Genomic DNA, 27122 nt, shown 5'->3' on the forward strand with positions numbered 1-27122 from the left:
CTTCAGCTGGTAGCTAAAACTGAGTGCTAACATTGAAAAGGTAGTTAAAAAAGTGATGGGATATCAGTCCTTGCCCCAAAACAGGTAACCCTCATTGAGTCTTGTACTAATGAACATCCTCCTTCGAGACATAGACCAAATGGCACAGTTCTAAGCAATTTTGTATGTATACCATTTCAAACAAACCCCACAGCTATTTCATATAGAGGCTTACGTACTGATCATAGCACGTTTGTGTTCGAGACTCCCTCTGATCTGAAATCCCGCAGCTGGGACCTTGGACTTAATGTAAATGTCAGAAGTTAGATCAATTTTCAAAAAATCTTACTGTAATTCAGGCTTCTCAAACTAACATGGACATTTAGATAATTACTGAGACTTGGTTAAATGTGCTAGACTGATGTGTCTCTGAATGGATATCATGTTTATATGTCTGACAAAGGTGGGGGTGTTGCCATATTCATAAAGAACAACTTGAATGTTGCGGTGTGTATTACCACCTCTGTCCCCAATGCACAATTGACATTAGTGGGAGTTTATCACCGTCCCTCAGCCCTCCCAATTGCTCTAAACAAATTGTCTGACTTGCTGTCTAAATATGCAAAATCTGAATTATTAATATTGGGTGATCTTAACTTGGATTGGTTGATGCCAGTATCAGATAGTACAAATATATTTGTCTGATCCAAATTTAAACTCAACCAACCCACCCCAAGTTAAAACACCATTAAAAACCTACTCTTTTGGATATCCTGACAAATGCCCCTCATAAGTATAAAGCATATGGAATCTTTGCTAACGAGCTCAGTGACCATTATCTCATTGCCTATATTAGAGATACTAAGCTACCTAAATTGTGTCCACGCATTATTACTATGATACATTTTAGAACTTTCAATGAGCAACCTTTCTAACGATGATTCAGATCAGGCCTTTAAATATTTTACCTCTGTGTTTCACACTGTTGCAGATAAGAATGCCCCATATAATAAAGATATTAAGGCTTAAGGACAGATCTAACCCATGGTTCACATATGAATCGTCTGAACGATTTCGTGAAGGAAACTTAGTTTGGGCTAAGGCTAGATGAACTGATTCTACCTCTGACTGGCAGTCCTTCAGATATTTAAGAAATATGTCTTACCCTGGATAGAAAAGCAAAGTCTAAATAATTCTTGAATTGTGTATCTGAGAGTGGTAGCTATCCAGACAAATTTCAGAAAATGGTAAATTCTTTAGAAGAAGAAAAAAAACGCAGCCACTTCACTGCCCCAGCAGGTTTGACAGCCTCTGGTTCCTTAACAGACAATGATTTCTGAAAATACATAAAGTTCCACTAGAGTTCTTGATTCACCTCTAAACAGATAGCAGAGACACCAGGCACTCACTTATTCTTTTCTTAATTTGAACAAATTAGGTATTAATTGCCTTGTAAAACAACAGGAGCCGATTTGCTTGATCCCTTTCTACTGCAGCTTTCAACCCGCATCATTGTAGAACCTTTGATCCACATGCTTTATTAAACAATTGCTTCTGGTGCTATCCTAAGATCTGGAAGGTGGCGCATGTCCTCACCTTTCACAAATGTGGAAATCCTTCTGACTTAGTTAATTAGCACCCAATTTCTGAACTATCTTGCCTTGCAAAAATGTTAGAATCACTGGCAAACTCTCTGCTAATAATATATTTTACTTCAAATAATATTCTTAATTTGTACCAGTCTGATTGTAGACCTTAACATAGCACCGTTTCAGCAGCTACACTTGGCTTAAATTATACATTCAATTGCTTAAAACAGGTCTATAAATATGGCAGCACAGTGATTATTATCTGAGAAATAATGTCTCAATGTGTTTGTGTCCATATGACCGTTCTGTTGGACCAAACCTCAAATTCAAATAACGAGTTGAAACTGCTTGTTGTCAGAGGAAGAAGTGATCTTTCATCTTTGTTGTGAGTGGCAGTGGCTTAGTATACGATTGGGAAGGTGAAAACAGCACAGAAGCAGCAAAGTCGACGAGATAGAGGCATGTGGAATTTTGCTCTAAAACATGCATTCTAATTAATCCAATTATTTCAATATATCACCCAGCCCTATAGTAGCTTACTTGAATAAAGAACCTGTGGTGCAAAATGCAGCAAAGATTAGATGAAGAAGCTTGAGACCACTACCAGTGAACTGAATGCAGACTAAACTGCAAACGTCATTTGTGGAATGCTTTCAAGGAAAAATCACCCAAAGAGCAAGCAGGAGTGAAAGCAATTGATTACATACGGAGTCCCTTCGCCATGTGCAATGGGGGCAAACTGAATGGAGAAAATGTTGTAGAAGCACTGAACTCATTAACCTTACCCTGTTTAACCAGGGGAATCATCTCTGTGTACAGAACTGGTCAAGCCAAGGCCTTTTAGGGGACACAATTGCCAGTGTGCGCACAATGGAGGTTTGGGGTTAGGTGCTCGTGTGTGTACTTGTCTGAGAGGTGGGGGTTAGGTAGCAGTGTGAGGCCAGGGAAGGGCCCGCTGCCAGATGTAGAGATAACCTCCATCCTCCGCAGCGAGGGCGACGCCAGCCAGCCCTCCACAGGAAATTAAGGAGATTAAATAAAAGGAACTAAAGGCCACCCCCAGATTTTAAGACAGTCAAATGCAAAACAGGACAAGCTGCTAAATATTACACTCAATACGCATTGGTACTTGGACTGGGACTTTATTGTTCGGGGCACTTTTGAATAATGTATTTGACAGTTGCCTTGTTAATTTGGGTTTAATAAGTCCAAAGTGCACATATGGAGTTCTACGTCAGACACAGTGATGGCCAAGTAGAGGTATTATTAACCTTTGCTAAGAGATTACAAGCATTGAGACACTCATGTGATCTCACATGTGTCAGTGTGTGACAGAAAGGGTTACACACATCACATGTAAAACAGCAGAGGGGGAGGGTAAGGTACGAGAGGTGATTGGTTACTTACTGGTTTCCAGATTGCATAGGGCAGTGTGCGCTGTAGCCTCCAGACTGCTGTGAGAATGATCCCCAGGAAGCAGAAGGATACATAGAACTCTGAAACAGAGAAGATAAAAGGTTCATTAGTTAACTATGCCTAAGAAGACTCAAACACTATATGCGACTAGATATCATAGGGTCATAAACGCTTTGCATATATATTGTCAAATTACTTTGTCAGGAATCATATGGAAGTTCTCTGCATTCATTAAGTTTAAACCTCTGTGACACAGTGTACCATTTTCCCACAAATTACATTACTGAATATAGCACTTTTATTTTCACCAGTGCATTTCACAGAGTGCCATCGGGAAAACAACCAGAGTGCTATTGGGCAAACCATTTACCATGTCTTTGTTCCTCTGGGTCTGAGAAAATAGACCATGCCAGCATCTCCTGAAGAGAGACAGATGATGCCTTGCACTAGTTAATACCTGAACCTGTATCAGGCCCTGCATCAGTCGAGATAACCACAAAGACGTCACTACAAAGACGTCACTGTACCAACCAAAATGGCAAACGGTCTAACACATGACAGCCATTTCTTGTGTTCCAGGTTCTGGTTATGTTAACGTGTCCTAAACCACCATGACAATATTTTGTATTTTGTTAGTATCCCCATTAGCTGTTGCGAAAGCTGCAGCTACTCGTCCTGGGGTCCCCACAAAACATGAAACATTACATAATACATTAATTGACAAGAAAAGCACGGAACATAATTGTAAAAACGGCACAAATAACCTACATATCAATATTTAGGCCAAATAGGGGAGGAGCGTTGTGAGGTGCTGCTTTATCGGTTTCTCGAAACCAGGCTTTTGTTCATTTGAGCAATATCAGATGGGAGTTCCACGTAAAAACGTCTCTATATAATACTGTACCCTTTCTTGAATTTGTTCTGGATTTGGGGACTGTGAAAAATCCCCTGGTGGCAAGTATGGTGTGTGTCAGAGCTGTGTGTAAGTTGACTATGCAAACAATTTGGAATTTAACACATTAATGTTACTTGTAAAAAATAAGTGATGCAGTCAAGTCTCTCCAACTCGTAGCCAAGAGAGACTGACGTGCATAGTATTTACAGTGCATTTTGAAAGTATTCAGACCATTAGACTATTTCCACATTTTGTTACATTTCAGCCTTATTCTGAAATTGATTAAACCTACACACATACAAAGCAAAAACAGGTTTTTAGAACGTCCAGGCTCTGGCTGGGCCACTCAAGGACATTGAGACTTGTCCCGAAGTCACTCCTGCATTTTCCTGGCTATGTGCTTAGGGTCGTTGTCCTGTTGGAAGGTGAATCTTTGCCCCAGTCTGAGGTCCTGAGCAGGTTTTCACCAAGGATCTCTGTACTTTACTCCATCTTTACTTCATCTTTCCCCTCGATCCTGACTAGTCTCCCAGTCCCTGCCGCTGAAAAACATCCCCACAGCATGATGCTGCCACCACCATACTTCACTGTAGGGATGGTAACAGGTTTCCTCCAGACATGACGCTTGGCATTCAGGCCAAATAGTTCAATCTTGGTTTCATCAGACAAGAGAATCTTGTTCAGGTGTCTTTTGGCAAACTCCAAGCAGGCTGTCATGTGCCTTTTACTGAAAAGTGGCTACCCTCTGGGCACTCTACCATAAAAGGCCTGATTGGTGGAGTGCTGCACAGATGGTTGTCCTTCTGGAAGGTTGTCCCATTTCCACAGAGGAACTCTGGAGCTGTCAGAGTGACCATCGGGTTCTTGGTCACCTCACTGACCAAAGAACTTCTCACCCGATTGCTCAGTTTGGCCAGCTCTAGGAGAAGTCTTGGTGGTTCTAAACTTCAATTTAAGAATGATGGAGGCCACTGTGGTCTTGGGGACCTTCAATGCTGCAGAATTAATTTTGTACCATTCCCCAGATCGGTGACTCGACACAGCCTTGTCTCGGAGCTCTACAGACAATTCCATGGCTTGGTTTTTGCTCTGACAACTGTGTGACCTTTTATAGACAGATGTGTGCCTTTCCAAATCATATCCAATCAATTGAATTTACCACAGGTGGACTCCAATCAAGTTGTAAAAACCTCACGGATGATCAATGGAAAAAGGATGCACCTGAGCTCAATTCCGAGTCTCATAGCAAAGGGTCTGAATACGTATGTAAATGTGTTTGTTTCTTTAATATAAATTGGAAAAAAATTCAGAAAATCTGTTTTCACTTTGTCATCATGGGGTATTGTGTGTTTTTATTTTATTTTAATCAATTTTAGAATAAAGCTGTAACATAACAAAATGTGGAAAAAGGGGTGAGGTCTGAATACTTTCTGAATGCATTGTATATTAAGCCCTCTGATATTGTATATTAAGCCTATATTATGGAGCCACATTTGCTGGAATAATATTGGCACACTGTGCAGCCATTTATTATTAGCATATTATGTTGCCACATTTTCCTGGAACTTTTGAGATTACCAAATAGGTGGATGTGTATACGTGTTGTGTGTGAGTGTGTGTGTGTGTGTATACGACGTACCTCCATATTGGAAGAGGCCACTTCGAACATGCTGCTGTCCAGCTGCGGCCCCTCTGGGTGCAGGTAGTTCTCCCCGTCCATGGCCAGTGAGGGTGACGGGAGTGTGGGCATCAGGCTGCAGGCTGACACATGACCCCTGACCTTCACTTACGTATGCTGGCTGTGTCCTACAGCGCTCCTACTAATGCCCAGCACATTCCATCACCTGGAGAGAGCGAGACATGGGGTTCAAGTCAAATTATTCATATTCTAATGGCAGTTTTTACACAGAAGCATGTCTCACAGTAGTGTGGTCAGAAACTGTATAATTGCCTAAAACCTCTATTGCAGTTTTGAATCAACAGCATACACCAGGTTTTTGCAACTTTGAAAGGGTGGAGACCACAAAAGATCTGAACTCATCACAGGTGTCACAGTGGCTCGAGGGTCTGCGTACCCACATCCACGCCCACACATGCAGTAAGAGACTGGCTCTAGCCTTGGTGGCACTAAGTAAAATTCCAAGCTCTAGTTTGTATTTTCCTGCAATACCACACATTTGGAATGGGACGGAGAGAAATGTTTGTAGTTTTTAATACGATATCTGACAGACTACCAAAATCCATGGGGACCCACCGGTCGGTAATTCGACGATGATTATGACAAATTCAGATAGTATTATTTAGTATTTTATTGGGATGCCCAATTAGCTGTTGCCAAGGCAGTGACTACTCCTCCTGGGGTCTAAACTGGTAACAAAACAAATAAAATAAATAACACTTCATATAATATCCTGCCTCACGCTTCAGAAATAGGTAATGGCTCCTGCAATATGAGCCGTTCTAAGGCGGGTGAATGGCCCGCTTACATAGCACAATACAGCGCAAATTACAATACAAAAATATATATAAATAATGGCTGCCTCTTCACAGTCCCAGTTGTGCCATAGTGTTATTTTATTTTAATCTGTTTTTATTGTTGGCTTGAGTTACCTGGGGTGGCAGAGTATTCTATGTAGCCATGGCTCTATTTAACTTCTTGGTGACAGGGGGCAGTATTTTCACGTCTGGATGAAATGCATGCCCAAAATCAACTGCCTGCTACTCATTCCCAGAAGATAAGATATGCATATTATTAGTAGAAAACACTGAAGTTTTAAAACTGTTTGAATCATGCCTGTGAGTATAAAATAACTTATTTAGCAGGCAAAACCCCGAGGACAAACCTTTCAGATTTTTGTTTTGTGGTTACTCTTTTCAATGGTTTTTCATTGGGAATCCAGATTTCTAAAGGACCTTCTTGTAGTTCCTATCGCTTCCACTGGATGTCAACAGTCTTTAGAAATTGATTGAGGTTTTTACTTTGTGTAATGAAGTACGGCCATCTTGAACGAGGGTCAATTGAAGTGTACTGTTAGATAGAGGCGCATGACCAGAAAGCATGCTACAGTTTGTTTTACTCCTGGATTGAACACAGATCATTCAGTCTTCAATTTAGCAGGCGAAACCCCGAGGACAAACCTTTCAGAATGTTTTGGAAGGTATAGAAATACATTTGTTTTTCTTTAACTTGCAAATAAGTGATTGTCATTGCTTTGTGATATTGGCTCAGTTGGAAAAACTGAAGATATTAATATTTACAGACTGGCTTTGGATTGGGAATTTCTGTATCCCAATTTGCCCAGGCTAACAATACAGCTAGTTCTGCACATATGCAGGATTTTGTTTTATGTAGCCGAGTGCCTACATTGCTGCTGTGCTGAGAGTTCCGCTGCCACTCCCCCCTACTTGATTGCCTTTGTCTGGTCACTGGTGTAGCCTACAAATTTTATGTTGTACACAACGGTTGGAACTATTGCATTCCATGCCTCTGTAAGCATAAGCACAATTTCATGTTATTGGCAGAGAAGTGTGGATGAACCCTCCCATTGTCAGACTTTTTAATCGGTCCAGATACACACATGGTTGCCTATAGCTTTCAGCTGCCCAGGGGTGGAACACAGCAAGACAAACATGCAGTCTAATTAGACATTGAATGTTTGTTTTTTTTTCATCATTGCAAACATTGGCTTAGCTGCCCTGTAGGCAGACAGGCAGTCAAGTAGTGTTCATTTTTCAGCAACTACAATATGGCAGAAACTATGAATTAGCCTACATCACCACACAAAATACTGATTGTCTTGTGTAGGGACTGCGTCCAGCTTGTGCAACTGCAATATCCGATACAACAGACAGAGGGTTGTAGCCTTCATAATATTTATGTTTTGGAATGTTCGTTCACACAGTGTGCGAGCGTTGCAAAAATAAATGTAGAAATCCATGTTATTCAATTATTGCACCCACACTGCTCGCGGGCGTCTGCGTTGCCACGGGCTAAAAGAGAAGTCATTCCTATTTCTGACGCAGATCGCGCTGCAAGTCCTGCCTCTCCCATCTCATTGGTTTATAGAAGCAGGTACCCACGTGCCATCTCCTCATTGGTTATACCCACGTGGGTGATTGAAAGACGAACTGTTTTGCCGGTTGTCGTGGTAATACTATGAAAGTATATCCCAGGACAAATTAGCTAGCAACAGCAAACTAGCTAAATAGGACAAATTTGCCAGCAAGTGCACACTAACTAGCGAAATTGCCATACTTGTTTAATGCTTTTTGACCTGTCCCCAAATTAATGTCATTGGTTCAGTTTGTTTTGATATTTTAACCTGCGTATCGCGTTTGGTGTAGGGGGACAAAATACATTTCTGCACGATGGAGCACGACCGCAGCCGGTTTGGGTTCTGTGTAAGTGATGCAGCGCTGTAATAGGCAACCTGGAATGCCCAGTGATTGCGAGGCCTACTCACCGTCTTATTTCCAATCAAAACCCTTTGGAAATCATATTTGGTGTAGGTGTATAGTCAAACAAACCTAAGAGGAACATGCATGTGTTAGTATGAGAGTGGTGTGAAGGAGAATGAAAATTAGCCCAAAACACAGGCAGGCGCTAATTTCATCAGTGTGAGAAACAACAAAAAGTACTTAATTATTCAACCTCAGCCAATCACTCTCTTCAGCTCCCTCCCTTATTCTCACACTCCCCATCTCTGAAGCACTGGGAACCAATCCCAACATCCCTGGGCCCTTTTCGCTCCTCCCGCATTTTCTCCAGTGGATCCAACCATATCACCATGCCAATGATGGCAGTTCATGTCTCCTAGCAACCGAAAGGTTTCCATCTTCAGCAGCCCACTGTGTTCAAGGACAATAGATAGGGCTTGCAGGAAAAGGATCACTATTGTCATTACTGCAAAAGGGGGGGAAAAAAACTCCCTGCCACTGAGGGAGGGAGAGAGAGAGAGAGAGTCTTGCCACGTCACTCAAGGAGAGCAGTTGTTGTTGCTTGACCGCAGAGTCACAAGCATTTGTTGTGCCATTCACTTCTTCTGTATGGTCAGATGTAATAACGATTTCCACTTTGCTTCTTAATATAAATCCACAAGCGTTCTACACTGAACAAAAATATAAACGCAACATGCAAATTGTTGGTACCATGACGCACAAAACTTTTGTTCACAAATTTGATAACATCCTGTTGGTGAGCATTTCTCCTTTTGCAAGATAATTCATCCACCTGACAGGTGTGGCATGTCAAGAAGCTGATTAAACAGCATTATCAAAACACAGGTACACCTTGTGCTGGGGACAATAAAAGGCCACTAAAATGTGCAGTTGTATCACACAACACAATGTCACAGTTGTCTCCAGTTGAGGGTGCATGCAATTGGCATGCTGACTGAAATAATGTCCACCAGAGCTGTTGCCAGATAATTTAATCTTAATTTCTTTACCATAAGCCGACTCCAAAGTCATTTTTAGAGAATTTGGCAGTATGTCCAACCTCACAACCACGCCAACACAGGACCTCCACATCCGGCTTCTTCACCTGCACAATCATCTGAGACCAGCCACACAGACAGCTGATGAAATTGAGGAGTATTTCTGTAATAAAATCCCTTTTGTGGGGAAAAACAAATTCTGGTTGGCTGTGAATACACCACCTGAAATTTCAGCCTGTTTTGGTGGAAGGAAGTTTGGGCCTTCCATAGTGACATCACCATGCAGTGAATTAGTTAATAGGCCAATAAGAAAGTTCCAAACCACTCTGCCAATAACAGCAAAATGTAAGTTTTCCCCTCCCCACTCAAACCCCTCACAGACAGTCCTAGTGAAAATTCTTGCTTGTAAAATGTATTTTTGGCCATTTTATTTTAAAACAAATCACAGTAAGGTACTTAATGTTACCCAGAATTGCTTTGATATAGAGATAAAAAAAATAGGTGGATTGGACCTTTAAAAAAAATGCGTTCATATTGGACCAGGAAATCGTGTGGAGACAACAAATCAAATCAAATTTTATTTGTCACATACACATGGTTAGCAGATGTTAATGCGAGTGTAGCGAAATGCTTGTGCTTCTAGTTCCGACAATGCAGTAATAACCAACAAGTAATCTAACTAACAATTCCTAAACTACTGTCTTATACACAGTGTAAGGGGATAAAGAATATGTACATAAGGATATATGAATGAGTGATGGTACAGAGCAGCATAGGCAAGATACAGTAGATGGTATCGAGTACAGTATATACATATGAGATGAGTATGTAAACAAAGTGGCATAGTTAAAGTGGCTAGTGATACATGTATTACATAAGGATGCAGTCGATGATATAGAGAACAGTATATACGTATGCATATGAGATGAATAATGTAGGGTAAGTAACATTATATAAGGTAGCATTGTTTAAAGTGGCTAGTGATATATTTACATCATTTCCCATCAATTCCCATTATTAAAGTGGCTGGAGTTGAGTCAGTGTCAGTGTGTTGGCAGCAGCCACTCAATGTTAGTGGTGGCTGTTTAACAGTCTGATGGCCTTGAGATAGAAGCTGTTTTTCAGTCTCTCGGTCCCAGCTTTGATGCACCTGTACTGACCTCGCCTTCTGGATGATAGCGGGGTGAACAGGCAGTGGCTCGGGTGGTTGATGTCCTTGATGATCTTCATGGCCTTCCTGTAACATCGGGTGGTGTAGGTGTCCTGGAGGGCAGGTAGTTTGCCCCCGGTGATGCGTTGTGCAGACCTCACTACCCTCTGGAGAGCCTTACGGTTGAGGGCGGAGCAGTTGCCGTACCAGGCGGTGATACAGCCCGCCAGGATGCTCTCGATTGTGCATCTGTAGAAGTTTGTGAGTGCTTTTGGTGACAAGCCGAATTTCTTCAGCCTCCTGAGGTTGAAGAGGCGCTGCTGCGCCTTCTTCACGATGCTGTCTGTGTCAGTGGACCAATTCAGTTTGTCTGTGATGTGTATGCCGAGGAACTTAAAACTTGCTACTCTCTCCACTACTGTTCCATCGATGTGGATAGGGGGGTGTTCCCTCTGCTGTTTCCTGAAGTCCACAATCATCTCCTTAGTTTTGTTGACGTTGAGTGTGAGGTTATTTTCCTGACACCACACTCCGAGGGCCCTCACCTCCTCCCTGTAGGCCGTCTCGTCGTTGTTGGTAATCAAGCCTACCACTGTTGTGTCGTCCGCAAACTTGATGATTGAGTTGGAGGCGTGCGTGGCCACGCAGTCGTGGGTGAACAGGGAGTACATGAGAGGGCTCAGAACGCACCCTTGTGGGGCCCCAGTGTTGAGGATCAGCGGGGAGGAGATGTTGTTACCTACCCTCACCACCTGGGGGCGGCCCGTCAGGAAGTCCAGTACCCAGTTGCACAGGGCGGGGTCGAGACCCAGGGTCTCGAGCTTGATGACGAGCTTGGAGGGTACTATGGTGTTGAATGCCGAGCTGTAGTCGATGAACAGCCTTCTCACATAGGTATTCCTCTTGTCCAGATGGGTTAGGGCAGTGTGCAGTGTGGTTGAGATTGCATCGTCTGTGGACCTATTTGAGCGGTAAGCAAATTGGAGTGGGTCTAGGGTGTCAGGTAGGGTGGAGGTGATATGGTCCTTGACTAGTCTCTCAAAGCACTTCATGATGACGGAAGTGAGTGCTACGGGGCGGTAGTCGTTTAGCTCAGTTAGCTTTCTTGGGAACAGGAACAATGGTGGCCCTCTTGAAGCATGTGGGAACAGCAGACTGGTATAGGGATTGATTGAATATGTCCGTAAACACACCAGCCAGCTGGTCTGCACATGCTGTGAGGGCGCGGCTGGGGATTCCGTCTGGGCCTGCAGCCTTGCGAGGGTTAACACGTTTAAATGTTTTACTCACCTCGGCTGCAGTGAAGGAGAGACCGCATTTTTCTGTTGTAGGCAGTGTCAGTGGCACTGTATTGTCCTCAAAGCGGGCAAAAAAAGTTATTTAGTCTACCTGGGAGCAAGACATCCTGGTCCGTGACTGGGCTGGATTTCTTCCTGTAGTCCGTGATTGACTGTAGACCCTGCCACATGCCTCTTGTGTCTGAGCCATTGAATTGGGATTCTACTTTGTCTCTGTACTGACGCTTAGCTTGTTTGATAGCCTTACGGAGGGAATAGCTGCATTGTTTGTATTCAGTCATGTTACCTGACACCTTGCCCTGATTGAAAGCAGTGGTTCGCGCTTTCAGTTTCACGCGAATGCTGCCATCAATCCAAGGTTTCTGGTTAGGGAATGTTTTAATCGTTGCTATGGGAACGACATCTTCAACGCAAGTTCTAATGAACTCGCACACCGAATCAGCGTATTCGTCAATGTTGTTATTTGACGCAATACGAAACATGTCCCAGTCCACGTGGTGGAAGCAGTCTTGGAGTGTGGAGTCAGCTTGGTCGGACCAGCGTTGGACAGACCTCAGCGTGGGAGCTTCTTTTTTAAACTTTTGTCTGTAGGCAGGTATCAGCAAAATGGAGTCGTGGTCAGCTTTTCCGAAAGGGGGGCGGGGCAGGGCCTTATATGCGTCGCGGAAGTTAGAGTAACAGTGATCCAAGGTTTTTCCGCCCCTGGTTGCGCAATCGATATGCTGATAAAATTTAGTGAGTCTTGTTTTCAGATTAGCCTTGTTAAAATCCCCGACAACAATGAGTGCAGCCTCCGGATAAATGGTTTCCAGTTTGCAAAGAGTTAAATAAAGTTCGTTCAGATCCATCGATGTGTCTGCTTGGGGGGGGGGGGGGGATATATACGGCTGTGATTATAATCGAAGAGAATTCTCTTGGTAGATAATGCGGTCTATATTTGATTGTGAGGAATTCTAAAATCAGGTGAACAGAAGGATTTGAGTTCCTGTATGTTTCTTTCATCGCACCATGCCTCGTTAGCCATAAGGCATACACCCCCACCCTTCTTCTTACCAGAAAGGTGTTTGTTTCTGTCGGCGCGATGCGTGGAGAAACCCGTTGGCTGCACCGCTTCGGATAGCGTCTCTCCAGTGAGCCATGTTTCCGTGAAGCACAGAACGTTACAGTATCTGATGTCCCTCTGGAATGCTACCCTTGCTCGGATTTCATCAACCTTGTTGTCAAGAGACTGGACATTGGCAAGAAGAATGCTAGGAAGTGGGGCACGATGTGCCCGTCTCCGTAGTCTGACCAGAATACCGCCACGTTTCCCTCTTTTTCGGAGTCGTTTTTTTGGGTCGCTGCATGCGATCCATTCCGTTGTCCTGTTTGTAAGGCAGAACACAGGATCCGCGTCGCGAAAAACATATTCTTGGTCATACTGATGGTGAGTTGACGCTGATCTTATATACAGTAGTTCTTCTCGACTGTATGTAATGAAACCTAAGATGACCTGGGGTACTAATGTAAGAAATAACACGTAAAAAAACAAAAAACTGCATAGTTTCCTAGGAACGCGAAGCGAGGCGGCCATCTCTGTCGGTGCCGGAAGTCACAACTCAAGTCACAAACTTTGATCAGATGACAAAGATCCAGGTAAGTGTGACTCCCTTAATCTGCTAAAGGCTCATGAGGACCACCATCCTTCTAGACAGAAGGGGAACAAGAGGATATGATCATATTGATTAGATCACTAAGCGCAAGGTGGAAACAAGGTATATGTTACAGCAGAATCGGACTCAACCACACGAATGACCGGCTGTCCCATCTTCAGTCTGCTTTTTCTTCCACACACAACAAATGACGGCCTTCATCCATAACTGTCTGTTATACGGTAATTGTGCCAGCCCTATTAACAGTTACACAGTAATGCTAAAATCCTGACCTTTGTATTAAGTGGTTTAAAGCCTAGTGTAGAGTTGGTTTTTGGTAGAGAAAGGGTGGGTATATTTCAAAACACAGTCACAGGAGTGAGTAATCTCTTAATTGCTTCAGAGGTTGGTGACTGGTTGGGCCATCATCTTAAAAGTCAAGCCTTGATGAAAGACCTCACAAGACCTTTAAGAGGGCCGGAGCTATCAAGAGGAATTACAGGTTAGGCCTATATTACGTCATATTTCAAATAGTGAATATGAACAACCTGTTAACATCCCAGTTTTCCCATGTTGCTGTGAGCGCCAGCCAGGCAGGCAGGGGTTAAGGCCAGGCCGTCTCTCATTCTGACAAGTCACTCAGGGCCTGCCAGCTGCAGGACATGGAAGTCATCCAGGAAAGTGTGACTCCCTTAATCTGCTAAATAACAGCTAAGGGCTCATGAGGACCACCATCCTTCTAGACGAAGAGGAACAAGAGCCTCTTCCCTCTGTGTGGGGTGCTATCCCGGGCCAGGGCAGGGCCGAGTCCACAGCCAGGTCGAGGATGGGTATAGAGGGTTACCATCTGGGCCTTTTCCCATCTCAAATGGGTTAGGGATGTGCACATTTATTCAAATATTCAAAAGCGACATTAGTATTTGAATACTTGTGTGAGTATAAATTTCAGACAAAACCAAAGTATAGGCCTATTTTAACACTGTAAAGGCTTTTTCAAAAATATCCATGAAACAGAAAATGGGGTAAAAGTATAATATAAACACAGACTACTGTTCAAAGGTTTGGGGTCACTTAAAAATGTCCTTGTTTTTGAAAGAAAAGCATTTTTTTGTTGCAGGAAGGCCATAAAGATCAACAAGGACAACAACCACCCGAGCCACTGCCTGTTCACCCCGCTATCATCCAGAAGGCGAGGTCAGTACAGGTGCATCAAAGCAGGGACCGAGAGACTGAAAAACAGCTTCTATCTCAAGGCAATCAGACTGTTAAACAGCCACCACTAACATTGAGAGGCTGCTGCCAACATACCGACTCAACTCCAGCCACTTTAATAATGGAAATGGATGGAAATAAATGTAAAAAATTAATCACTAGCCACTTTAAACAATGCCACTTTGATTACATACCCTACATTACTCATCTCATATGTATATGTATATACTGTACTCTATCATCTACTGCATCTTTATGTAACACATGTATCACTAGCCACTTTAAACTATGCCACTTTGATTACATACCCTACATTACTCATATGTATATACTGTACTCGATACCATCTACTGCATCTTGCCTATGCCGTTCTGTACCATCACTCATTCATATATCTTTATGTACATATTCTTTATCCCTTGTGTGTATAAGGTAGTAGTTGTGGAATTGTTAGGTTAGATTACTCGTTGGTTATTACTGCATTTCGCTACACTCGCATTAACATCTGCTAACCATGTGTGTGACAAATAACAGCAACCATCATTAACAGAAACCATCACTCCTGTGTTCCAATGGCACGTTGTGTTAGCAAATCCAAATGTATCATTTTAAAAAGACTAATTGATCATTAGAAAACCCTTTTGCAATTATGTTAGCAGAGCTGAAAACTGTTGTACTGATTAAAGAAGCAATAAAACTGGCCGCCTTTACACTAGTTGAGAATCTGGAGCATCAGTATTTGTGGGTTCGATTCCAGAAACAAAGAACTTTCTTCTGAAACTCAGTCGATTCTTGTTCTGAGAAATGAAGGCAATTCCATGCGAGAAACTGCCAATAAACTGAAGATCTCGTACAACGCGGTGTACTACTCCCGTCACAGAACAGCGCAAACTGGCTCTAACCAGAAGAGAAAGACTGGTGCTCCTTTTGTCCAGGTGGGAAAGGGCAGTGTGGAGAGCAATAGAGATTGCATCATCTGTGGATCTGTTAGGGCGGTATGCAAACTGGAGTGGGTCTAGGGTTTCTGGGATAATGGTGTTGTGAGCCATTACCAACCTTTCAAAACACTTCATGGCTCCGGACTTGAGTACTACGGGTCTGTAGTCATTTAGGCAGGTTACCTTAGTGTTCTTGGGCACAGGGACTATGGTGATCTGCTTGAAACATGTTGGTATTACAGACTCCGACAGGAAGAGGTTGAAAATGTCAGAGAAGACACTTTTCAGTAGGTCAGCACATGCCCGGAGTACACATCCTGGTAATCCGTCCGGCCCCGCAGCCTTGTGGACATTGACCTGTTTACAGGTCTTACTCACGTCGGCTAAGGAGAGCGTGATCACACAGACATCCGGGACAGCTCTCATGCATGCCTCAGTGTTGCTTGCCTCGAAAGCGAGTGCGGAAGTGATTTAGCTCATCTGGTAGGCTCGTGTCACTGGGCAGCTCGAGGCTGTGCTTCCCTTTGTTGTCTGTAGTAGTTTGCAAGCCCTGCCACATAAGACGAGCGTCGGAGCCGGTGTAGTACGATTCAAATTTAGCCCTGTATTGATGCGTTGCCTGTTTGATGGTTCGGAGGGCATAGCAGGATTTTTTACAAGCCTCCGGGTTAGAGTACCGCTCATTGAAACATTAGCTCAGTGCGAATGTTGCCTGTAATCCATGGCTTATGTACGTAGTCACTGTGGTGGTAAATAAACAGCCACGATAAGTATAGATAAACTATTGGCAAATAGTGTGGTCTGCAATTTATCATAAGATGCTCTACTTCAGGAGAGCAAAATCTAGACTTCCTTAGATTTCGTGTACCAGCTGTTAACAAATCTTAACGGAGTGTGTTGTTCTATCTCGCCGGTCCTGCCAGGTGAATATCCATGTCATCATTCGGTCACGATTCCGTGAAACATAAGATGTTACGGTTTTTGGTCCCATTTACATTACATTTAAGTCGTTTGGCCCCGTTGGTTGGTAGGATATTCTTGATCGTACCACATCCAATTTATTGTCCAATGATTATACGTTGGCGAGTAATATTGACGTAACGGCAGCTTTCCCACTTGCCTTCTCATGATTCTTATGAGGCACCCCGCTCTGTGTCCTCTGTACCTGCTTCTCTTTCTCTTGCTAATAAATGGGGATGTCGGCCTTGTCGGGTGTTCGCAGTATGTCCTGTGCTTCATGCTTGTTGAAGAAAAAAATCTTTGTCAAATCTGAGGTGAGTGAGTGATCGCTGTCCTGATATCCAGAAGCTCTTTTGTTGCCGTAAGATACTGGCAGAAACATTACGTACAAAATAAGTTACAAATGAAGTGGGGAAAAACCCCACATAATAGCACAATTGGTTAGGCGTCCGTAAAACTGCTGCCATTTCTTTCGAAGCCATTTTAGTGCTTGGCTCCCTATTCCATCTGTGGTAAGGGAACAATGGAAAAAAACGGTCCTTGGGACATCCTAACTCTGACATCACCCCATTAAAACCTCTTATGGATAGGGGAGACACTAGCGTCTCAACTGGCCAATTGCCAGGGGAAATGCAGAGCGTCAGATTCAAATAAAATGCTATAAAATTCAAACTTTCATTAAATCACACTTGTAAGATACTCAATTAAAGCTACACTCGTTGTGAATCCAGCCAACATGTCAGATTTTAAAAATGTTTTTCGGCTAAATCTTAAGAAGCTATTATCTCATAGCCTGCACCCATCTGCACCAGCAGTAAACAAAGGAAATAAAATATAAAATATGCATTACCTTTGACGTGCTTCTTTTATTGGCACTCCAATATGTCCCATAAACATCACAATTGGTTCTTTTGTTCGATTAATTCCGTCCATATATATCGAAAATGTCCATTTATAAAGCGCGTTTGATCCAGAAAAAAACAGCTTACAAAAACACAACGTCACCACAAAATATTTCAAAAGTTGCCTATAAACTTTGCCAAAATATTTCAAACTACTTTTGTAATACAACGCGAGGTATTTTTAAACGTTAATAATCAAATTATAGACGGGGCAATCTGTATTCAATACATGAACGAAAAGAAACCAGCTCTGCTTTTCATGTCTTGCGCAATTCACAGAATTATCCCCAGTTCCGAGTTGGCCTACTTCTTCAATGCACAAAGGAATAACCTCAACCATATTCCAAAGACTGGCGACATCGTGTGGAAGCGGTAGGAACTGAAAATTGTTTCCTATTAAATATCCAATGGGAAAGACAATATAGTGAACAGAGATGGGGAAAAAATTTGAACAGTTAGTCCTTGGGGTTTTGCCTGCTACATAAGTTCTGTTATACTCACAGACAAGATTCAAACAGTTTTAGAAACTTCAGAGGGTTTTCTATCCAAATCTATGAATAATATGCATATCTTATATTCTTGGCATGAGTAGCAGGAAGTTGAAATTGGGCACGCTATTTATCCAAAAGTGAAAATTCTGCCCCCTAGGATTTATTAACGTTTAAATTGAAAACAGTTAGATAACGGTTAAGGATTAAGGTTAGTGTTTAGAGGAGGGACATCCCAAGGATCCCAGATAGAAGCTAAACATGTGAACATGCATCAGTATAAGCCTGTTGACAGGCCTCCACCCCTTCCATGTGATCCCTCAATCTTTAAAAACACTTGTTTCGTCTTCCCTCGCTCACAGGCCTGGCATTAATCCTGCTTAAGGCACACCGAGTAAATCCTTTAATGAACGGCCCGCTTCATCTTCATTAACAACGCTCTAAAGATCAGGGCATCTTGACAGACACGGTGACACACACACACACACTTGCAAGACTGAACAGACCAAACCTTTAAACCCATTAAATGTCCTCCCATTTTAATCTAATTAAAAAGCAACGCTATATTAAACCAGTATGTATGTTGGTGGTTATGATGGCCTGGCTTGCTATGCTGGATTAATTATCCAAGTGATGAAAAATTCATAAAAGGAACAAGTTACTTCCCTGGGAAACTCAGCAGTCATTCAAAACAGTGTGAATTATTTATCAGGCTCTTTTCAACTCACGCCATTTCCATGGAGCGGCACGGACACACAGAGAGGATCTGCGGGTGGCTCGGTACGGGAGAAAAAGACAAAGAAAAATTAATCAACTGACTGAGTAACCAAATCTGCAGCGCTATCAAAGCAGAGGGATATAGAAACAAATGGTGTTTTATGAGCCTGTATTGTTAGAGTTTCTGCAGCCATTCAAATATTAATCATGCTACACAGTCAGATGTTCCATCATTCCTGCAGAATTTAACATAATTAGAAACACCATTACAATTACCCTGACTCAAGATAGGATGGGTACATTATTTTTGAACCATTTCGTCTAGAGTCTAGGCCTGGGTGGGGGGTGGAAATTGACTCAAGGTTAACTAATCTACATTCAAGTGACATCCGTGCCAGAGAATTTGAGCTCTTCGGTGGCCAACAGCCTTACTTTGAGCCAATCAGAGCACGACCCCCTCCTTGGAGAGCCACATTTTTATTAAAGATTTTAAGCAGGGAACCAGTCACACTTTATATGCAATGTAGGCTATGTGATGGTAGTTAGCTAAGTCCACAGACAATGCACACAACACTAAATACTTCCTACAAGCTAGCTAACCACTGTAGCTACTATTGACACAATGTATTATCTAGTTTCCATGAAACAGCTGCCTGAGTTAGCTAGCTAAGGACATGTCACTATGTGCTAATGTTAGCTAGCTCGCTAAATATTGGGCACTGGGCTGGCAATACAGGACGATGGAGTGAGTTGAATTGTTTTTTGTCATCTTGCTAGGTAGTCATCAAGTTGTGGCCATCTTGCTACTATCAACAAGGGCTTTCTAGGGAAAAAAGCAACATTAACGCAGATAGAAATCCAGATCATAAGCAACACTCACGGCTATGCATTGCCAAACACTACTGCCAACTTCTGGTTTGGAGTATTTTAACAAGGCTGGGTGGCTGACGACTTCCAAGCTTTTTGAACACAAACAAGATTGAATGCTGACACAGCACCTCTGAACAAAGTACTGTCGGCAGGCAAACTTTGAAAGTCCTACCGGTGTGTCTGAGCCTTAAGAACTGTAAGCTATGGGTTCTCCAACCCTGAACCAGGGGTCCTAGGTCTATAGGCTACACTTAGTTTTTTTTAAAGTTGCACTTGCATTGATGTCAGACTGGTTAGAGCAGGGCTCTCCAACCCTGTTCCTGGAGAGCTACCCTCCAACCCCAGTTGTAACTAAACAGATTCAACTTATCAACCAACTAATTATTAGTCTGGAGCACTGGATTATGGTTGGAGTGAAAAACCTGAAGGATGGTAGCTCTTCAGGAACAGTGTTGGAGAGCCTTGGATTAGAGGGACAATAGAGCGTTGAGTACCCCGCCATTAGCGGCTAGCCATGAGAAAGTTTGGTAGGCTACTTATGACCACCAGCGGCATCAGAGCACAGTTTAGGAGAAGTATAGTTTCCATGACTCAGCACTCACACGGAATTTGACTGTGGTCATGACTCTTGACTGCCCGTGTGGTGGTAATGCAGTCACCTTAACAGCCCTCGTTAAGACTGGAGGGAGTGTGTGTAATGGCTGGGTAAACAGGCTTGTGGACTCCTACAGAGCCTATCTCCCAGGGCTGGAACACCACCTCATTAGAAAAGGAAAGCATTGTCTAACAGCTAACCCAGAGACCCCAGCATCCTTCCAGGCTACAACTCCTCCCTCCACTACTCCTACCTCGGATTATAACTGCCGTTTTTCTTTTATGATCATCATATAACAGTTCTCTCACAATCACATTAGATTTCGAAAATGCTTTACAGTGAAAGCATACCTTACAATTATTTGAGAACATCGCCCAGCAGACAAATCATTAAACAGTTATCAGCCAAGTGGAAGAGTCACACAAGTCAGAAATAGAGATAAAATGAATCACTAACACCTTTGATGACCTTCATATGGTTGCACTCAGAAGACATTCATTTATTCAATGAATGTTCCTTTTGTTCGATAAAGTACCTCTTTATATCCAAAAACCTCTGTTTTGTTTTCGCGTTTTCTTCAGTAATCCACAGGCTCAAACACAGTCACAACAGGCAGTCGAAAAATCCAAATTGTATCCGTAAAGTTCATAGAAACATGTCAAACAATGTTTATATTCAATTCTTAGGTTGTTTTTAGCCTAAATAATCGATGATATTTCAACCAGACAATAACGTCGTCAATATAAAAAGGTAAACAAGAAAGGCACTCAAGGTTGTCCGCATGAAAAGGCTCTGACACGGCAGGGTCCCCTCATTCAGACTGCGCTTACTCCCTCATTTTTCAGAATATAAGCCTGAAACAATCTGAAGACTAGTGGAATCTAGTGGAAGGCATAGGTACTGCAATTTGAGTTCTAAGTCAATGGATACTGTAATGGCAATGAATAGAAAACTACACACAAAAAAATCCTACTTACTGGATTTTTCTCAGGTTTTCATCTGCCAAATCAGTTCTGTTATACTCACAGACATTATTTTAACAGTTTTGGAAACTTTAGTGTTTTCTATCCAAATCTACTAATTATATACACATCCTATCTTCTGGGCCTGAGTAGAAGGCAGTTTAATTTGGGCATACTTTTCATCCAAATTCCAAATTCTGTCGACTACCCTAGAAGTTAAGAACACATTCTTATTTTCAATGACGGCCTAGGAACGGTGGGTTCAGGGGCAGAACGACAGGTTTTTACCTGGTCAGCTCGGGGATTCAATCTTGCAACCTTACGGTTAACTAGTCCAACACTAACCACCTGCCTCACAAGGAGCCTACCTGTTACGGGAATGCAGATAGAAGCCAAGGTAAGTTGCTAGCTAGCATTAACCCCGTCTTATTAAAACAATCAAAATCACTAGTTATAACTACACATGGTTGATAATATTACTAGTTTATCTAGTGTATCCTGCGTTGCATATAATCGATGCGGTGCGCATTCGCGAAAAAGGACCGGCGTTGCTCCAACGTGTACCTAACCATAAACATTAATCATTAATTCCTTTCTTAAAATCAATACACAGAAGTATACATTTTTAAACCTGCATATTTAGCTAAAAGAAATCCAGGTTAGCAGGCAATATTAACTAGGTGAAATTGTGTCACTTGCGTTCATTGCACGTAGAGTATATGCAACAGTTTGCGCAACCTGGCTTTTTGCAAACTAATTTGCCAGAATTTTACGTAATTATGACATAACATTGAAGGTTGTGCAATATAACAGGAATATTTAGACTTATTGATGCCACCCGTTAGATAAAATACATAACGGTTCCGTATTTCACTGAAAGAATAAACTGTTTTTGAGATGATAGTTTCCGGATTCGACCATATTAATGCCAAGGCTCGTATTTCTGTGTTTTATTATGTTATAATTAAATCTATGATTTCATAGAGCAGTCTGAGCGATGGTAGGCACCAGCGGGCTCGTAAGCATTCATTCAAACAGCACTTTAGTGCGTTTAGCCAGCAGCTCTTCCCTGTGCTTCAAGCATTGCGCAGTTTATGATTTCAAGCCTATCAACTTCTGAGATTAGGCTGGTGTAACTGATGTGAAATGGCTAGCTAGTTAATAGCGTTTCAAACATCACTCGCTCTGGGATTTGGAGTGGATGTTCCCCTTGCTCTGCATGGGTAACGCTGCTTCGAGGGTGGCTGTCGTCGATGTATTCCTGGTTTGAGCCCAAGTAGGAGCGATGAGAGGGATGGAAGCTATACTGTTACACTGGCAATACTAAAGTGCCTATAAGAACATCCAATAGTCAGAGGTATATGAAATACAAATCATATAGAGAAATAGTCCTATAATTCCTATAATAACTACAACATAAAACGTATTACCTGGGAATATTGAAGACTCATGTTAAAAGGAACCACCAGCTTTCATATGTTCTCATGTTCTGAGCAAGGAACTTAAACGTTAGCTTTCTTACATGGCACATATTGCATTTACTTTCTTCAACAATTACAACAGTCAAAGGCCATGTAAACAAACACTCCACACCAACCAATTAGAGCTTGTTATAACAAGCACGCGCTAGCTGTTCATTACGACAATGTTTTCTTACTGAAACAATCATGTAAATTACACTGTTATTCAATACAAAATGTATTGGCTCTATGTTTCAACTGCAACTATACAAATTATGTTTGTAATAGAAGGAACCAAAAACTAAGCATTTGTTTGTGGAAATCAGCCATCTTAACAGTACGTTTTTCAGCTGCATAAGGGCCCCACTAAAGGAAACTTAAGCCACCAAATGTATTGAAAATAAGATTGTGGCATTGTAAACGAAAAGCTGTTTGGGTCCTTAAAACCTCTTGATACTCCCCATCCCGGATCCGGGATCGTGAATAAAGCCTCAGGCTCATTAGCATAACGCAACGTTAACGATTTCTGAAAATCGCAAATAAAATGAAAATAATGCGCCTGCTCTCAAGCTTAGCCTTTTCTTAACAACACTGTCATCTCAGATTTTCAAAATATGCTTTTGAACCATAGCAAATCACTAATTTGTGTAAGAGTATGCTAAGCTAGCTTAGCATTGAGTAGCATTTAGCACGCAACATTTTCACAAAAACCAGATAACCAAATAAATAAAATCATTTACCTTTGAAGAGCTTCGGACGTTTTCAATGAGGAGACTCTCAGTTACATAGCAAATGTTCAGTTTTTCCTGAAAGAATCTTTGTGTAGGAGAAATCGCTCCGTTTTGTACATCACATTTGGCTACCGAAACGAACCGAAAATTCAGTCGCCAAAAAGTCAAACTTTTTCCGAATTAACTCCATAATATCGACCGAAACATGGCAAACGTTGTTTGGAATCAATCCTCAAGATGTTTTTTCACATATCTCTTCATTGATATGCAGTTCGTGGAAGCCTGCTTTCCCCTCAGAATCGCATGGAAAAATACCAGCAGCTGAAAAAGACGCACCAATTTCGACGGAGGACACCGGGCGGACACCTGGAAAATGTAGTCTCTTATGGTCAATCTTCCAATGATATGCCTACAAATACGTCACAATTCTGCAGACACCTTGGGGAAACGACAGAAAGGGCAGGCTCATTCCTCTCGCATTCACAGCCATATAAGGAGACAATGGAAAACGGAGCCTCAAAAATCCTGCTGGTTTCCTGGTTGCCGTTTCATCTTGGTTTTGCCTGTAGCTCCCGTTCTAGGGCACCCACAGACAATATCTTTGCAGTTCTGGAAAATTCAGAGTGTTTTCTTTCCAAAGCTATCAATTATATGCATAGTCGAGCATCTTTTTGTGACAAAATATCTTGTTTAAAAAGGGAACGTTTTTCATCCAAAAATGAAATTGCGCCCCTAGAGTTTCAAGAGGTTAAAGTATCAAACAAATCTTTAAGAATAGGTTAAAAGTCCAACACACGACTGCCATCACACACTAAGATTTATTTTCTCTCACTTTGTGAGGTTTATTTTTCCATATAAAGTTGGCATTTAAAGAACTCACAGGGCAGGCAATCTTCCAAACTAGTTTTGAAATCCTGAAAGTTGGGGCAACTTTGACGTCATCGCCCCCTCCCTTCCCAACAAGTTATGGATCTGGAAACACTTCCTATGTCTTCCACTAGATGTTCTCATTCAGTATAAAGTGTAATGGAGCATTAGCTGTGAACTTTGACCTAATGGGAAGGAAAGTAGTAAGCGTCGCAAAAGTCTTCCATGTGATTGAAGGCACGTTTGAGTGTGTCGGCTGTTCCAATCAGCCCCAGATGAAAATGAATAGTCCGGTTGGAATGCTATTCGATCTGTATGATTATAACATCCTGAAGATTGATTCTGCACTTAGTTTGACCAGTTTTGTTGACCTGTAATATGTAATTTGGAAGTTTTGATGCAAAGTTATCCTGGACCAGAAGTCATTTTTTGGGCATTTGAGCTGAACGTGGTATCAAATGCTGCTACTTGGACACTAGAATTGAACATTATGAAACAAAACAATTTACTGTTGAACTAGGACTCCTTGCACTACATTCTGATGGAAGATCAAAGGTAAGGGAATATTTATGTTGTAATTTTGCATTTCTATGGACTCCAACATAGAGGAAAAATATTGTTACGTCTGATCGCCGTCTCAGCTTATTGCAATGTTAGGCTTTTTCCGTAACATAAAAAAAAAATGTGACACAGCGGTTGCATTAAGAACCAGTGTATGTTTTTAATTATATGTAGAACGTATCTTTCGTCAAAGTTTATGATGAGTATTTCTGTTATCTGGCATAGCTTTCTATTATTCCTCCGGACATTTGAGAATTTTCTGAACATGGCGTCAATGTAAACCGAGATTTATGGATATAAAATGCATATTATCGAACAAAACATAAATGTACTGTGTAACATGTCATATGACTGTCATCTGATGAAGATTTTCAAGAGGTTAGTGAATGATTTTTTTTATCCTGCTTTTGTCAATTTATATTTTGCTGGACAAAATGGCTACGTTTTTTCTTTGTTTTGGTGGTGGTCTAACAAATATATGCTGTGTTTTTACCGTAAAACATTTTAAAAATCTGACACCCTGGGTAGATGAACAAGGTGTTTATCTTTCATTTGGAGGTATTGGACTTGTTAATGTGTGGAGGTTAAATATTTCTAAGAATATTTTTGCATTCCCTGCGCCACCGTTTCAGCTGAACGGGGGGGGGGGTTGGAGTTCCTGTAGGGGAACCCATAGGCTTAAGAAGTTTATAACAGAAATACCCTATTTACATAAGTATTCGAACCCTTTGCTATGAGACCTTAAATTGAGCTCAGGTGCATCCTATTTCCATTGATTCTCCTTAATATGTTTCTACAACTTGGAGTCCACCTGCGGTAAATTCAATTGATTGGACATGATTTGGAAAGGCACACCAAACTACAGTTGAAGGTGGAAGTTTACATACATTTAGGCTGGTGTCATTAAAACTCGTTTTTCAACCATTCCACAAATGTCTTGTTAAAACCTCTTGGAACTCCCCATCCCGGATCCGGGATCGTGACTAAAGCCTCAGGCTCATTAGCATAACGCAACGTTAACGATTTCTGAAAATCGCAAATAAAATGAAAATAATGCGTCTGCTCTCAAGCTTAGCCTTTTCTTAACAACACTGTCATCTCAGATTTTCAAAATATGCTTTTGAACCATAGAAATTGACTAATTTGTGTAAGAGTATGCAAAGCTAGCATAGCATTTTGAGTAGCATTTAGCACGCAACATTTTCACAAAAACCAGATAACCAAATAAATAAAATCATTTACCTTTGAAGAGCTTCGGATGTTTTCAATGAGGAGACTCTGTTACATACCAAATGCGCAGTTTTTCCTGAAAGCGTCTGTGTGTAGGAGAAATCGTTCCGTTTTCTACATTGCTTCTGGCTACCGAAACGAACCGAAAATTCAGTCACCTACAACGTAAAACTTTTTCCGGATTAACTACATAATATCGACCGAAACATGGCAAACGTTGTTTGGAATCAATCCTCAAGGTGTTTTTTCACATATCTCTTCATTGATATGCAGTTCGTGGAAGCTTGCTTTCCTCTCTGTATCCCATGGAAAAATACTGGCAGCTGTCTTTTGCGCACCAATTTCGGCGCAGGACACCGGGCGGACACCTGGTAAATGTGGTCTCTTATGGTCAATCTTCCAATGATCTGCCTACAAATACGTCACAATGCTGCAGACACCTTGGGGAAATGACAGAAAGGGCAGGCTCATTCCTCTCGCATTCACAGCCATATAAGGAGACAATGGAAAACAGAGCCTCAAAAATCCTGCTCATTTCCTGGATGCCGTCTCATCTTGGTTTTGCCTGAAGCTCACGTTCTAGGGCACGCACAGAAAATATCTTGGTAGTTCTGGAAAATTCAGAGTGTTTTCTTTCGAAAGCTATCAATTATATGCATAGTCGAGCATCTTTTTGTGACAAAATATCTTGTTTAAAACGAACGTTTTTCATCCAAAAATGAAATAGCGCCCCCAGAGCATCAACAGGTTAACAAACTATAGTTTTGGCAAGTCTGTTAGCACATCAACTTTGTGCATGACACAAGTGATTTTTCCAAAAATTGTTTACAGACAGATTATTTCACTGTATCACAATTCCAGGAGGTCAGAAGTTTACATACACTAGGTTGACTGTGCCTTTAAACAGCTTGGAAAATTCCAGAAAATGGTATCATGGCTTTAGAAGCTTCTGATATCCTAATTGACATCATTTGAGTCAATTGGAGGTGTACCTATGGATGTATTTCATAGCCTACCTTCAAACCCAGTGCCTCTTTGCTTGACATCATGGGAAAAATATTTTATAAATCAGCCAAGACCTCAGATTTAAAAAAAAATTGTAGACCTCCACAAGTCTGGTTCATCCTTGGGAGCAATTTCCAAATGTCTGAAGATACCACATTCATCTGTACAAACTATAGTACGCAAGTATAAACACCATTCGACTACGCAGCCGTCATAACACTCAGGAAGGAG

General features: G+C 41.8%; 1 protein-coding gene across 2 annotated transcripts in view; it reads right to left on the bottom strand.

The window, feature by feature from the left end:
* The window catches only part of LOC135512736 (protein strawberry notch homolog 2-like), a 116953-nt gene that overhangs the window by 74637 nt on the left and 15194 nt on the right, over nucleotides 1-27122 (bottom strand). Inside the window, exons 2-4 of one of the 2 annotated variants that reach the window (XM_064935062.1) lie at nucleotides 18622-18659; nucleotides 5519-5723; nucleotides 2976-3064 (exon numbers count right to left, since the gene is read on the bottom strand). In XM_064935062.1, the coding sequence (XP_064791134.1) occupies nucleotides 2976-3064; nucleotides 5519-5629 (200 nt within the window). In that variant the 5' untranslated portion in view covers nucleotides 5630-5723; nucleotides 18622-18659. The remainder of the gene's footprint in view (nucleotides 1-2975; nucleotides 3065-5518; nucleotides 5724-18621; nucleotides 18660-27122) is intronic. The other variant, XM_064935061.1, reaches the window with a different exon arrangement.

Source organism: Oncorhynchus masou, chromosome 24 (genome assembly GCF_036934945.1).
Source record: "Oncorhynchus masou masou isolate Uvic2021 chromosome 24, UVic_Omas_1.1, whole genome shotgun sequence".
In the NCBI taxonomy this organism is placed as follows: Eukaryota; Metazoa; Chordata; class Actinopteri; order Salmoniformes; family Salmonidae; genus Oncorhynchus; species Oncorhynchus masou.